This window comes from Mobula hypostoma, chromosome 7 (genome assembly GCF_963921235.1).
Source record: "Mobula hypostoma chromosome 7, sMobHyp1.1, whole genome shotgun sequence".
Taxonomy (NCBI): Eukaryota; Metazoa; Chordata; class Chondrichthyes; order Myliobatiformes; family Myliobatidae; genus Mobula; species Mobula hypostoma.
Genome location: NC_086103.1, coordinates 12,484,353 through 12,500,000, shown reverse-complemented (window position 1 = coordinate 12,500,000; position 15,648 = coordinate 12,484,353). Strand labels below are relative to the sequence as shown.

Sequence of the window (15,648 nt, the reverse complement as noted above, 5' to 3'; positions counted from 1 at the left end):
CACTGACCGAGGTCTTTTTCTCAAGAAGTCTAAGATCCAGTTACAAGTCACCCTGGGAATCTTTTCCACACTCTCTCCAGTTTAATCACCCTGGTGGAGTGGGTTTAAGAAAACTCATTTTGCACCAAATTCATACATACAACACTGACAAATCATTCTGTGACCCCACCCATAAGAGTGTTTCTATTCCATTGTTCTCCATCTCTCCCCAACCCACCAACCTTCTCCACTAACAACACACATCAAAGTTGCTGATGAACGCAGCAGGCCAGGCAGCATCTCCTGACGACGGGTCTCGGCCCGAAACGTCGACTGTACCTCTTCCTAGACATGCTGCCTGGCCTGCTGCGTTCACCAGCAACTTTGATGTGTGTTGCTTGAATTTCCAGCATCTGCAGAATTCCTCGTGTTAACCTTCTCCACTATCCCACTCTCAACTGTGTAACTGTGCAACATCGCAAAAAGGCGGAATCCATCATTAAGGACCCCCATCACCCAGGACATGCCCTCCTCTCATTGCTACCATCAGGAAGGAGGTACAGGGGTCCGAGGACACACAATGTTTCAAGAACAGCTTCTTCTCCAACGCCATCAGATTTCCGAACGGACGATGAGCCAACTCAAGAACACCATCTCAGAATTTTGCTCTCCTCTTGCAATATATACAGGGCATACAAGATGAGACTGGGTTTAGGTGCAAGGTGGGGGATGAAGTGAGAAGTTAGGAAATGAGGTGAAAAAGGTAAAAGGTTGAAGAAGGATTCGTCTTTAACCATGACCTGCCAGCTTGTATTCCTGCACAACCCACCCCTCCCTCACCTTCTTACTCTGGCTTCTTCCCACTTCCTTTCCAGTCCTGATGAAGGATCTTGGCCCGAAACGTCAACTATCCATTCAGTTCTATAGATCCAGTCTGACCTGCTGAGTTCCTCCAGCATCTGGTGAGTGTTGCTCTGGATTTCCAGCATCTGCAGAATCTCTTCTGTTCATGATTTATTGGAGGAACTCAGCAGGTCAGGCAGCATCTATGAAGGGGAATAAACAGTCGATGTTTGGGGCCAAGATCCTTCATCGGGACTGGGAAGGAAAGGGGCAGAAGCCAGAATAAGTAGGTGGGGGAGAGAAAAGAATAAGGAGGGAGGGAGGGAGAAATTAATGGAAGTTGGAGAACCATCAAGTTGGAGGCTACTCAGATGGTATGAGGTGGTGGTCCTCCAGCCTGACAGTGGGTGTTTTGTGGGAGTAGAGGTGTCCGTGGACCAACATGACAGAATGGGAATGGGAAATCAGATTGAAATGGATGGCTACTTGGAGATCTTGCCTTCTGAGGCATTCTCAATAAAGCGGTCCCCCAGTCTTTGTGTGCGTTGCTTTGGGTTTCCAGCATCTGCAGAATCTCTTGTTTTATGATTTCCTACAGAAATTTAAAATTTATTCCTGGGGGTGTGGGCTGATGACCATCAACCTAAAACCATCAAATGAATGGAAATTTGCTAGAGGACGGGATGCATTTTTGGAATAATGAACTTGAAAATTAAGTATAACTGGGGTCCAGTATCCATACTGACAAGGGAGAATTGGGCATGGTCGTCCCTCCAGGCTTTAACCTGGAGTCAAAGGGAATGAAGCACAAAGAGCTGAAGTTGCAGATTTCTTACCCAAGCTCTCCAAGCCTTTCATTCTCTCCTTCAGGACGTTGTTCTCGGCGACCAGCTGCTGGTAGGAGGTGGGCGAGTGTGGCGGCTCACTGCTGATGCCCACCGGGGACCCAGTGCCATTCCCACCGGGGTCGTAGATTCGGTGGGGGATCCTAGCTTCCATGGCACTGTGAGGTTTCTCATCCACAGACGGCCCTCCTCATCACTGTTGGGGGAGCAAGGTGCAGGTCAGTGGCAGTGCAGGGTCCCAAATACATGCACTGTCCTCCCCTCACACACACACACACTCAGGTCCCCCCACCCTACATATGCACACACAGAGTACATCACCCCACCCACGCAGATGGCCCAAGGCTACACTCTCACACACAGACTGAACTCGTGCCATGCTGCTGGCAGACTCCAGAGCGTCACGCAGTGAAGGTCCCCAGTCTGAGGCCTCCCCTGGGGCCACTGCATTTACGGGCCTGGACTGGCCACCGCTGTGCGGCACGCAGGACACAGGACACGGCAACCGAGCACGGAAGCAGGTCCTTTGGCCCAACTTGTCCGTGCCAACCAACCTGTCCAGTGTCTCCACATCTGGTCTGGGTCCTTCGACACCACCTCCACCCATGAACCTGTGCAAGTGCCTTGTGGACAGAACCAACCTCGACCACTTCCTCTCATGCACCCACCACCCTCCCTGAGCAAAAAGGGGTCCTTTAAATCTATCCCCCCTCACCTGAAATCTACCGCCTCTCGTTACGTAGGAGGAAACTGCCGCACCCAGGGAAAGCTAAAGTTTGTTTTTGTCAGTGTCTGTTTATTCCTCTCCATAGAGGCTGCCTGATCTGCTGAATTCCTCCAGCATTTCGTGTGTGTTTCTCTGCACTTTGTCAGTACACCAGTTCCATTGGCATCAGACTTGCTGGCCCGTCAGTCCTAGGCTTACTGCCACTGCACTTCCGGGGAAATAGATCGGAATAGCAACAGACAGCTAAAATCAGAGGGTCATCAGCTTCCAGAGAACAAGAACGCTCTCCGAGGTGCAGTGACAGTCAGAGAGGTCTGGGACCATCCAGGCCTGGTTCTCTTCTCACTGCCGCCATCGGGAAGGAGGTACAGGAGCAACAGGACTCACACCACCAGGCTCAGGAACAGTTATTACCCTTAAACCATCAGGCTCCTAAACCAGCGTGGATAACTTCACTCACCTCAACTCTGAACTGATCCCACAACCTACAGACTCACTTTCAAGGACTCTACCACTCATGTTTTCAGTGTTATTTTATTTAAGCAATTTTCTTTTGTATTTGCACATTGGCTGGTTGTCAATCTGTGTGTGTAGATTTTCCAATGATTCTACTGCATTTCTTTGTTCTACTGTGAACGCCAGCAATAAACCTGAATCTCAGGTTTGTATATGGTGATGGATACGTACTTTGATAGTAAATTTACACGGAAATTTGAACTTTGAGAAAGCAGGACAGGAGATGGGAGAGTGACCGAGGGCACAGGGTGTGAGACCATTCATTCCCTCAGATCAGCGTGAGTGTAGCCGCTAGCACATTGCTTTACAGCGCCAGTGACCCGGGCTCGAACCCTGCCACTGTCCAGAAGGAGCCTGTGTGCTCTCCCCGTGACAATGCGGGTTCCTCCGGGTGTTCCGGTGTCCTCCGACATTCCAAAAGACGTCCGGGTTAGCTGCAGGCGTGCTATTTTAAAGCCAGATGCATGACAACACTTGCAGGCCACCCCCAGCACATCCTCGGACTGCGTTGGTTGTTGATGCAAGCAACAGATTTCACTCTGTGTTTCGATGTACATGTGGCAAATCAAGCTAAGCTATCAATTAAGAAATGCTCTCAAGAGCACACCTCTGTTGAGATACAAGACCACCAGCTGCTTGTAAAAACTGGCCGAATAATAGACTGATAGATACGGAACACAAGGAGGGAGGAGACAGATTTAACAGCAGAGTACAGACGCAGGAGATTCTGCAGATACTGGAAATCTGGTACATCATCATCATCATGTGCCATGTTGCACTGATGTTGTGGGGGGGGTGGGGTCATAGTCTTTCAATGAGCACGATTGTTCTTGGCAAATTCTTTTACAGAAGTGGTTTGCCATTTCCTTTTCTGAGCAGTGTCTTTACAAGAGGAGAGATTGTCTGCCTGGCGTCAGTGGTCGCATAACCAGGACTTGTGATCTGCACCAGCTGCTCATACGACCATCCACCACCTGCTCCCATGGCTTCACATGACCCTGATCGGCCGGGGGGGGGGGGGGGGGCTAAGCAGGTGCTACATTTTGCCCAAGGGTGACCTGTGGGCTAGCAGAGGGAAGAAGCGTCTTACACCTCCTTTGGTAAAGATGTATCTCCACCCTGCCACACAGAAAATGCTGCAGGAACGCTGCAGGTCACATAGCAGCCAGGGAGGGAAATGGACAGTCAACGCTTTGGGTGGAGATCCTTCATCAGGACTGGAAGTGGGGAGATAATTAGCATAAAAGGGTCAGCGATGGGTTGGAGCAAGAGATGGTAGGGGATGGGTGGATCCAGGTGAGAGGCAGATAAGGGAGGAGGGAGAGTCAGAATGTATTTCTTCCACCCCTCAGAGATATTTATCAGGAGCGCTGCACACACAGGGCCATTAATACTGTCAATGATCCCTCCCAAACATCCAACAATCTCTTTGACCCCTACCATCAGGCAGGAAGTACCATAGCGTTAGGACAAGGGGCTGTTTGGATGGGAAACGGTTAGAGGAGACCGCTGAACTCCCTGCCATCACCCACGTCTCATCACAAATGACGGGCCAGTAGCATTATACTGTTTTCTTTTTAACTTGAGTTGTAAATGTACCTTATTATTTGATTATATTTTTGTGGTAATATTACTTCGTGTTATGTGGGAACTATAGGTACTTTTCTGCTTTAAGTATACCCAGTGACTTGGCGTCTACAGCCATGTGTGGCAATGAATTCCACAGATTCACCACCTTCTGACGAAAGGATCCCTCCTCATCAAGAGGCTGATCCAGGACCCAGAACTGGAATTGCACATGGATATCGGAGGGAAATAGACCTGGAAAAATCTGAAGAAGGTTGGGAGGTCTGGCTGTTAGCCTTGGGGCTGGAGAGGTCACCACACACAGAGGCTGCATAAGATGTTGGTGACAATAAACTGAAATTGAACTTCAGCTGGGAGATGACAGGTGGATGACGAAGATGGAATCTTATTTATTTCTCAATATTTTTTCTTGAAAAGTTCTCAGAGTTGTTGGAAACCACTGTTTTTTTAAAATAATACTTTTTTAAGATTTGTACATTTTAACAAACTCCTGTATTTTTCACAGTCTATGGTGGTTCATCCCCACTCACTGACAGAAAGTGGTACAGCCCTTTCTCAATTTTCTTTGGCTAAGTGTGAGCACATTATCCATGTGATGTAATTGTTTTAATTACGTAGCTTATGAACTAGTTTATTTCTAAGGAATTTCTTATCTATAAAAGTAATGGATTTTTGAGAGGCGCCATCTTTTGCTTCTTTATTCTTTTATCTTCACATTCACCTTTCAGTATCGTTTCTCAGCTCCTCATTTAGTTTGCTCAGTATTTGTATGTACTCTAAAATAATCTATTTTTAATTTCTCACCATTTTTGACTCCCAGAAGAATCCCAAGGATGAGAAAATAAACAGAGATCCAGATCCAACACAGTCATTCTGCATGGACAACAGGAGACCAAACGCAGCCGTCTCCCTTTACCCGAATCACATCTCTGCCTCCACAGACTACGAAGGAGAGAATGACTCCTTTCTTGCGTTCGTGAAAGGATGACCTCAACAATTTTGAATGCCACTGTGATGTCAGTGGCAGCCTGGATCAATGAGCAATCGACTGAATATAGTCATCCCCTTTCTAACATTAAGTTCTCAGTCCCTATCCTCAGGGGGGAGCAACCCCGATCGATTTACTGTGCAATCAATCAATCTGTGACTCCTACTTGCATAGTCTCTAAAATTGCCGTACTGTAACTTGCTAATTTTTGTTATGTTTTGCACTGTACTGCTGCGACAAAACAACAAATTTCACAACAAAAAACCCAAATCAGACTGACCCCATGGGAGCCAGTATGATGCAATGGGCCACATGGCCTTCTTCCCGTAAGATGGCGGTGCACTGAGACGCAGCAGCATCTACGGGGCCAACCAAAGGTGTTATTGTATCCTTAAACTTTTTTTAAACAATCGCAAGACCCTGCTGGAGATTAAGAACTTAAAGCACTGCAGGTCTACTCCCATCAGCGAGTTGCTCATTGGAGAAGTTAAAGGAGTTGCGCTTGGTGTGGCTGGTGGTGCTGCCGGCATCAGGGAGGTGTCAGAGTGGGTGCACGATGGAGGCCATCATCCTCTGTCGCTTTTCTTGTGATCGCAAGACCCTGTTGGACACTGGTAATGTGGAATGCTGCAAGTCTGGGGGGGGGGGGGACCTGCGTGGTTTCAGTTGTAGATAGGACCAGGCCTCAAACTGGGGCGTCACCTGTTTGCAGCTGCCAGAGAGAGAGGCATCGTAGTCCGTGCAGCGTAGCATCCATGCTGAAGTTGCTGCTGACCTCCAGTACTTGCTCAGTGGAAGACAAGCTGGACTGCATTTGACTGCTGACTGCCGCAACATTCATGGACTCAGGGACTCGGACTATATTTTTTGTGAGACTGTGTGGTTACTGCTATCGTACAAGTGCCTTGTACAGTGTATGACTGTTGGAATCGTGTTTTGCACCTTCGCCCCAAGGAACGCTGTCTCATTTGGTATTCATGTTTGGTTGAATGACAATTAAACTTGAACTTGAGGTACAGATGTAATGGGTTGGCAATGCAAAGGAAGTTGTAGTGGGAGAGAGAAACCATAAGAGGAAGCATGGATGCAATGGGTCGAATAGCCTCACACAACAGTGAGGCAGGCCCTTCGGCCTATCAGGATCAGGCTGACCATCTACAGGCACTTACACCCAAGGCAGTTCGCACATCGCTATTACAGAGCATCGGAGTTCAGGGTTCAATTCAAACGCTGTCTGTGTGCCCTCTCCATAGAATGAGTGGTTTTCCTTTGGGTGCTCCGGTTTCCTTCCACATCCCAAAGATATACTGGTCCGTAGGTTAACTGCTCATTGCAAACACTCCTGTGACTAGCCAAGGGTTAAATAGGCGGGGTGCTGGGTGGTGCAGCTCATTGCGCTGGAAGAGTCTATTTGTGCTGTATCTCTCCCCATCCCCCCCCCCACCGTTCGATCGCTGGTCCCCCACATGACATTACCCTTAACGCCCAGAGAATCCTTGCCACTTCTCAGACCACACGTGGAGTATTGTGGGCCGTTTTGGCCCCCTCTCAAAGGAAGGATGTGCTGGCATTGGAGAGGGTCCAGAGGAGGTTCCTGAGAATGCTCCTGGGAATTAAAGGGTTAACACATGGAGGAGTGTTTGGTGGCTCTGGGCCTGTACTCACTGATGTTCAGAAGAATGCAAGGGAATCTCATTGAAACCTATTAAATATTGAAAGGCGAGAGAGAGTGGATATGGAGAGATTTTCTTTAGCCAGAGGAATGTAAACCTCTGCTAGATACCTAATGATTTGGCCTCCACAGCCATCTGTGGCAATGAATTCCACAGATTTACCACAGTCTGCCTAAAGAGATTCCTCATCTCTGTTCTAAAAGGCCATCCTTCCATTCTGAGATTGTGTCCTCTTGTCCTAGACTCCCCCACTACATGGAACATCCTCTCTATATCCACTCTGTTGAGGCCTCTCAATATTCAATAGGTTTCAATGAGATCCTCCCTCATTCTTCTACACTCCAGTGAGTACTGTCAATCACTGCTCAACTAGGGCTGGTTTTCTGTAACTCTATAGGGCTGGCGACTGCAGCGGAAATTGAACAGGAGAGATAAAGCCATGAAAATACATTCTGACAAAGTAGTTCTGATATCAAGGAACATGCAAGACTGATAAGGTTTATTAACCAGCCTTGATAAAGTGTTTACGTAGCAGAAGGAACTCACTGCTTCTATAAACAGAAAGCCAAAACCTCCTGGGAACATAACTGCTGGCACAAAATGAAACCAAAACTCACTAAGAGATATTAGTCGGCACGTAAACAAATTTCATGACATATGTGAGTGATGATAAAGCTGATTCTGATATGGGTCTCTGTTGTGGACTGAGAGTGGGAAGGGGGCAGGGAGAGGGGAATCATGGTCGGGAAAAGGGAAGGGAGAGGGGAGGGAGCAGGAAGCACCGGAGAAACATTCTGTAATGATCAATAAACCAATTGTTTGAAATCAAATGACCTTGCCTGGTATCTCAGGGCTGGGTGTGTCTGCACCTGTACCACTCCCCACCTCTGGCACTCCCTCTCTGCCACCTGTCCCACACCCCACCCACAGCATTCCACCCTCGCCATTCCCAACATCCTTTGCACCCGCCAGATTTACGAACTCGCTCTCCGCTCCGTGTGGACAAACGCAGTGCTGTACAACGTATGCAACCTTGAGATTCATCTGCTTGCAGGCAATAAAGAAACACCAAAGAATTCACGAAAAAATAAAGACCGTCAAACATCCGACGTATGACAAAGAAAAACAAATTGGGCAAACAATTTATCAGCAAGCAAACAGAGTATGAAGTGCAGAGTCTCTGAAAGTCCACAGCCACTAAGCCATCTCAGCATCTAGAAAAAAAAATCCAAAAAGGGAAAAGGTAAAAGCTGAGAGAAAAAAGTAATCTGAAGAGGCTTGTAAACGCAGCCAGCTCCATCATGGGCACAAGCCGCCCCACTGCTCCTGTGGCTCCTCCCACAGACCCCTGAATAAAGGCGATTGCGCCATTGCTCCTCCTCTCAGTCCAGGGGCAGATACTCAGCATGGTGGAGGTCACATTTTACTGCTAATAAAAGCCTTTCAGTATTTACTCTACTTCCAGTCTTTTGGAGTAATTGATGGTGCATCACCATCATTAAGGACCCTAGTCACCCAGGTCATGATCTCCTCTCATTGCTACCATCAAGGAAGTGGTGGTACAGGAGCCTGAAGATGCAAACTCAATGTTTCAGGAACAGTTTCTTCTCCCCTGCCATCAGATTTGTGAATGGATAAGGAACCCATGAACACCATTTTCGTGCTCTTTTTGTACGATACATATATACAAGATGAAGGGTCTTGGGCCAAAATGTTGACTGTTTATAGCTGTTGCCTGACCTGCTGAGTTCCCCCAGCATTCTGTGTGTTGCTTATTACCGTCACGTGTACCGAGACACAGTAAAAAGCTTTTACTGGCGTGCCACCTACATCGATTGTTCCGCGTACGAGTGCATCGACATAGTAAGGAAGTCCCTCCATTGGTCGCGGTTGACCATGCACGTGGTACATCCCTGCTGACAGCACCAAAATCAACACACCAGGGCAGTACGCCGTGGAAAGCGAGCTGTTCCCACTCCACAGGCTTCCAGGGTGGCACCAGTGACCAATGTGACTTACGGCGACTTCCCACAGACGGCTCACAAAACCACATTTCTTCTGTAAATTTAAAAAGGTTGCCAGACCAATAATCACACCACACACTTATTACTTTAACCTCTTCACCAGTTTATTGTGCTCAGTTCAGCCGGCGAGAAAGACTCGGAACCAGTCATCAAAGAGAGACAGAGACTCTCTCTGACTCTCTCTCTGTCTCTCCTTGGAGGCTCAGACCAGCTTTCTGATTTTAAAACAGAAATGCTACAATATATAGAATGAGCAGACAAAGAACACTCAGTTATAATGGTATGTCAGGTCAGTTAGAGCGAAACCCAATTACTTTGATAAGAGAGTCCACTAAATCAGAGTTTAATTACAAATAGATATATTGTCCATCCTGTACCAGCCGTCTCTGTAGCAAGCCCCTGACTGAATTAGAGACAGATGTTCTTATCATTGAGCCTCTCCAAAGAAAAGACTTAAGTCAGTGGAGCAAAACAATGAAGCATAACCTATGTGAGCACTGAGTAATTTCAGCCCTCATGTCATTTTGAAGAGGCAGCTACAGGCTGTTAATCAGGCAAGCTTTTAACCTAAACAAACTGCGGGCCTATTCTTCAGCAAAAGCAACAGAATTTGTTCACTAACACACATAGGGTGGCACCTAAGTTTTTAACCCATTATTTACAAGAGCCCAAGAATCATGTCTTACTTCCCCAACATCCTTAAACTTTATCACTTCTCCTCCTCCTTCTTTTAACTATCCTTCTACTACTAATCTGTGTGAGACTGGAGCCTGTCATTCACATTTCGATATTTGATTTTGGACCGACTGACAATCCCTTGTTGTCTCCAAGGGAGTTCGGCGTGATCGAGAGCCAAGTTGAGAACGGAGTATGTAAGTTAATGATGAATTGATCAGCTCCAATTCCTGACCAACTCGTTGATTGAAGTTTCGAGCAAGGTTGAAATCAACAAGGGTAAGCTGAAGGCAAGTGGGTGTTCAGCACAGTCTGCCTGTGTTTGACCAGTCGCTCTCTCCCTTTCTGCTGTCGGAGGAGGGTGCAAGAGTCTTGAGTCTTGAGTCTTGGGCAAGGTTTGATTGGTGCGGTTTGTGGATTGGACTAATTTTTAGGTGACTCTGCAGTTCATGTTATGATGTGTTTCTGGTTTTGTGACTACTTTTATTTAATTGCTATTTTGATCAGGGCGAACTGGTTCTGCGCCCTGTAGTCAATGAATGACACAGCACTAAATTCCATTGAACAAACACTCCTAGACTGTTACAAGGACTCTGTGGTTTGACATTTAATATTCTGTGTGCTATTCGCTCATAGTTTGCTATTTGTGTAATTTGTTTCTTATTTGCGCATTGAGTGTTTGATGATTCCCTTGAACAGGTTCTATGGTGCTTCTCTGTTTTGTGACTGTCTGCGGGTAGACAAATGTCAGGGTTGTACACTACATACAGACTTTGACGATAAGCGGACTGTGAAACCCCTCTTCAGACAGCTGCTTAATCCATAGGAGCGGCAGAGACCACTTGGCACCAGCAGTGTCGCGAGGGTAGCGATACAAGCGGAGAATCAGAGAATGCAGAAGAAAGTGTTACAGCCAAAGAGAAAGTGCAGTGCAGGCAGACAAACAAAGTACGAAGGACATGGAGAGCTTGTGTTTGAGTGGCTCGTATAACAGTGATTTTGTACCTGGATAAAGACTGTGACATATTTCACACCCACCACTCTCATCACAGTCACGAGTAATGCTTTTATTTTTTTTAAACTTTTATTTAGAGATACAACACAGAACAAGCTGTTTCGTCCACTGAGCCACACTGCCCAGCAACCCACTGATTCAACCCTAGCCTTATCACAGGACAATTTACAACAACCAGTTGAAAGAAGGTCCACAAAAATGATTCTGGGATTGATAGGGTTTTCACATGAGGGGCATCCGAGGGCTCTGGGCCTCTGCTCACTGGAATTCAGAAGAATGAGGGGTGATCTTCCTGAAACTTGCTGAATGTTGAAAGCCTCAATAGAGGGGATGTGGAGAGGATGTTTCCTATGGTGGGAGAGTCTAAGACCAGAGGACACAGCCTCAGAATAGAGGGGTGTCCTTTTGGAATGGAGATGAGGAGGAATTTCATGAGCCAGAGGGTGGTGAATCTGTGGAATTCATTACCACAGGGAGCTGTGGAGGACAAGTCACTGTATATAGTTAAGGCAAATGTTGATATGTTTTTGATTAGTCAGGGCATGAAAGGATACGGGCAGAAGGCAGATTATTGGGGCTGAGAGGGAAAATGAATCAGCCATTATGAAATGGCGGAGCAAGCTCCATGTGCCAAATGACCTAATTCTACTTCTACGTCTTATAGTCTTATTAATCTACCCAGTAAGTCGTTGGACCACGGGAGGAAATCGAAGGAAACACACGTGCACAGAGGAAGGACGTAGAAACATCCTGCAGGGGACACCAGAATTGAACTCTGAACTCCGACACCCCGAGATGTAGAAGAAATAAATGTGTAGACTATTCCCTAAACAGGGAGAAAATCCAAAAATCTGAGATGCAAAGGGTCTTGTGTGTCCTTCTGCAGAACCCGAAAGGTTAACTTGCAGGTAGAGTCGGTGGTGAGGAAGGCAAGTGCAATGTTAGCATTCATTTCAAGAGGTCTAGAATACAAGAGCAGGGATGTGATGCTGAGGCTTCATAAGGCACTGGTGAGGCCTCACCTTGAGTATTCTGAACAGTTTTGGGCTCTTTATCTAAGAAAAGATGTGCTGGCATTGGAGAGGGTCCAGAGGTGATTCACAAGAATGATTCCAGGAATGAAAGGAACGTTCATGCAAGGAACGTTTGATAGTTTTGGTTCTGTACTCACTGGAATTTAGAAGGATGAATGATGATCTCATTGAAACCTTTTGAATGTTGAAGGCCTTGACGGAGTAAGTGTAGAAAGGATGTTTTTCCATGGTGGGAGAGTCTTAGACAAGAGCAAACAGCCTCAGGATAGAGGACTGTCCATTTAAAAGAGATGTGGAGAAATTTCTTTGCCAGAGGGTGGTGAATTTGTGGAATTTGTTACCACAGGCAACTGTGGAGGCTGGGTTGTTGGGTGTATTTAAGGTGAGACTGGTAGGTTCCAGATTGGCCACGGCATCAAGTTCATGGGCAGAAGACCAGGGAGTGGGGCTGAGGAGGGGAAAATAAAAGGATCAGCCATGGCAGATCAAGCAGAGCAGACTTGATTTGCCAAACGGCCTAATTCTGCTCCTACGTCTTACGGTCTATAGTAATCGCGTCCTGTTGTGCTGAACGAAACAAATTAGTAAACAAACTGAGGTGATTCCCCTTTGTGTTGCTACATCATCTCTAGAGGCATGAGAGCAGGAGGTGGGGGAGAAGAGCAGGGAGGAGTGAAGGGCAGACGAGAGCAGTAATGGGAGATTATGATGCAGCCTTCAGCTGTGGCACCATGACCCATAACGAAAGCAGCGGGTGGTGAATGAACAACATCGTTTATCCTCCTTAGTTGATCAACATGCAAACAAACCATGGGAAACTCTTTTGAACCTCACACGTGGCTTCTTACTAGGCAAGAGGTAGAGGCTAGACAAAACCAAAGCACTTACTGCATTTTCTCACATGGACACTGTCTGCTTGAGGCAGTCCAAACAAAATAACACTCATATACACCACCGACTGGTCTTTAAGCCTGTATCGATAGTGAGGATGTGGATGTGGTGAGGTCCACCTGGATGACAGACTTGAGTGGAGCACCAACACAGAGGCTGTGTACAACAAGAGCCAGAGTCGCCTCGACTTCCTGAGGAGACTGAGGTCCTTTGGAGTGTGCAGGCCTCTCCTTCACATGTTCTACCAGTCTGTTGTCCCAGCACAATCTTCTGTGCAGTGGTGTGCAATGGCATCAACACGGGTGATGCCAACTGATTAGAAAGGCTGGCTCTGTTATAGCAGTCAAACTGGACACACTGGAGGCCATGGTAGAACAAAGGACCCTACGGAAAATCCTGGCAATTCTGGACAATGTTTCTCACCCTCTGCATGCCACCTTGGCTGAACAGAGAAACACTGTCAGTAATAGACTAAGACAACTGTGCTGCTCCAAAGGGCGCCATACGAGGTCATTCTTAGAGCCATTAGGCTCTATAATGAGTTAACCTATAGCCGGGGAAGTGTTGACCCCTCCTGTTAGACTGTCTAAGGTAACTTATTTTTCATTTATGCTTCTTACTTCTTTCCTATTATTATACAGCTGTTAACTTGAAATGCTTCTGTGACACTGTAATTTCTTTTGGGATCAATAAATTATCTGTCTATCCGTTCCAGCCTCTGAAACGTCGAGACAGTGTACCAAAAAGGCGGCATTCAACATTAAGGACATCCATCTCTCAGGACATGCTCTCTTCTCATTGCTACGATCAGGGATGAGATACAGGAGCCTGAAGACACACACTCAATGATTCAGGAACAGCTTCTTCCCCTCCACCATCAGATTACTGAATGGTCCATGAATCCATGAACCCAACCTTGCTATTTTGCTCTCTTTTTGCCCTTTTATACAATATATTCCTTTTCAAACTTTTAGTAACTTTTTATGTATTACACTGTACTGCCTCCGCAAAACAATAAATTTCTTGTCACTTTATTAGGTACACCTGTACACCTGCTCGTTAATGCAAATATCTAATCAGCCAATCACATGGCAGCAACTCAATGTATAAAAGCATGCAGACATGGTCAAGAGGTTCAGCTGTTGTTCAAACCAAACATCGGAATGGGGAAGAAATGTGATCCAAGTGAATTTGACCATGGAATGATTGTTGGTGCCAGATGGGATGGTTTGAGTGTCTCAGAAACTGCTGATCTCCTGGAATTTTCATGCACAGCAGTGTCTAGAGTTTACAGAGAATAGTGTGAAAAATAAAAAAAAACATTCTGTAAATGGCAGTTCTGGGGGTGAAAATGCCTTGTTAACGAGAGAGGTCAGAGGAGAATGGCCAGACTGGTCAAGCTGACAGGAAGGTGACAGTAACTCAAATAACCACACGTTACAACAGTGGTGTGCAGAAGAGCATCTCTGAACACACAACACATCGAGCCTTGAAGTGGATGGGATACAGCAGCAGAAGACTACTCTGGGATCCACTCCTGTACCTAATAAAGTGGCCACTGCATGTACTTACCCCTTTGCATTGCAACATCATCTCAAGAGGGTCCAGAGTCAGGGCAGCATTGTCGAGGGGAGAAGTCAAAAGCCATGTTAGTATTCATTTTGAGAGGACTAGAATATAAAAGTGAGGACATAATGCTGAGGCTTTATAAGGCATTGCTCAAACCACGCTTGGAGCATTTGTGAGCAATTTTGGGCCCTTTATCTGGAGAGGATCCAGAGGACATTCATGAGAATGATTCTGTGAATGAAAGGGTTAACATATGAAGGACATTTGAAGGCTCTGGGCCGGTACTCACTGGAGTTTAGAAGAATGAGGGGTGGGGAGGATCTCATTGAAACTGAACAAATATTGAAAGGCCTGGTCAGAGTGGATGTGGAGAGGATGTTTCCTTTAGTGGGGGAGTCCAGGACCAGAAGGCACAGCCTCAGCATAGAGGAGCATTCATTTTGAACAGAAATAAGGAGGAATTTCTTTAGCCAGAGGGTGGTGAATCTGTAGAATTCCTTGCCACAGGCAATTGTGAAGGGCAAGTAATTGGGTATATTTAAAGAGAAGGATGATAGCTTCTTGACTAGTCAGGGTGTCTAAGGTTATGGGGAGAAGGCAGGAGAATGGGGTTGAGAGGGATGATACATCAGCCACGAGGGAATGGCGGAGCAGACACGACAGATCGAATGGCCTAATCTAGCTCCTGGGTCTTAGGTGCATTTTTGTAGTACCTTCCACCACACTGGGGGTGACAACTAGAACGTTACAACATATGATCTGGATGACGGAATTGATGGTTTTGTGGTCAGATTTGTCAGTGACATAAAGATAGGTGAAGGGACAGGTAGCATTGAGGAAACAGGGAGGCTGAGAAGGGCTTGGACAGATTAGGAGAATGAGTAAAGATGGAATATAGTGTAGGAAAGACTAGGGCCCTTCTTCACTCAGCGGGTGGTGAGACTGTGGAATGAGCTGCCAGTGGAAGCGGTGGATGCCGGTTCAATTGTAGCATTTACCAGAAGTTTGGACAGGTACATGAATGGGGGGGGATAAAGGGCTATGGTGCAGGTAGATGGGACCAGGCAGAAGATCACGTTGGCACAGACTAGATGGGCCAAGGATCAGATTCCTCTCTATTACTAAAAGATATTGAAATCAGGAGCAAGAAATAAGTTGCTGGAAGAACCCAGAAGGTCAGGCAGCATCTGTAGAGGGACAGGGATGATCATTGGTTTTGGTTGGGACTGTGCATCACGACTTCTTGAATGCAATCCCAAAATATTTTTTTTAATGGAGTAGA

General features: G+C 46.5%; 1 protein-coding gene across 3 annotated transcripts in view; it reads right to left on the bottom strand.

Moving 5' to 3' along the window:
- tnip1 (TNFAIP3 interacting protein 1) overlaps positions 1-15,648 on the bottom strand; it is a 116,973-nt gene that overhangs the window by 78,030 nt on the left and 23,295 nt on the right. For all 3 annotated transcript variants that reach the window (XM_063053034.1, XM_063053033.1, XM_063053035.1), the window contains exon 2: positions 1,659-1,863. In XM_063053034.1, the coding sequence (XP_062909104.1) occupies positions 1,659-1,821 (163 nt within the window). In that variant the 5' untranslated portion in view covers positions 1,822-1,863. The remainder of the gene's footprint in view (positions 1-1,658; positions 1,864-15,648) is intronic.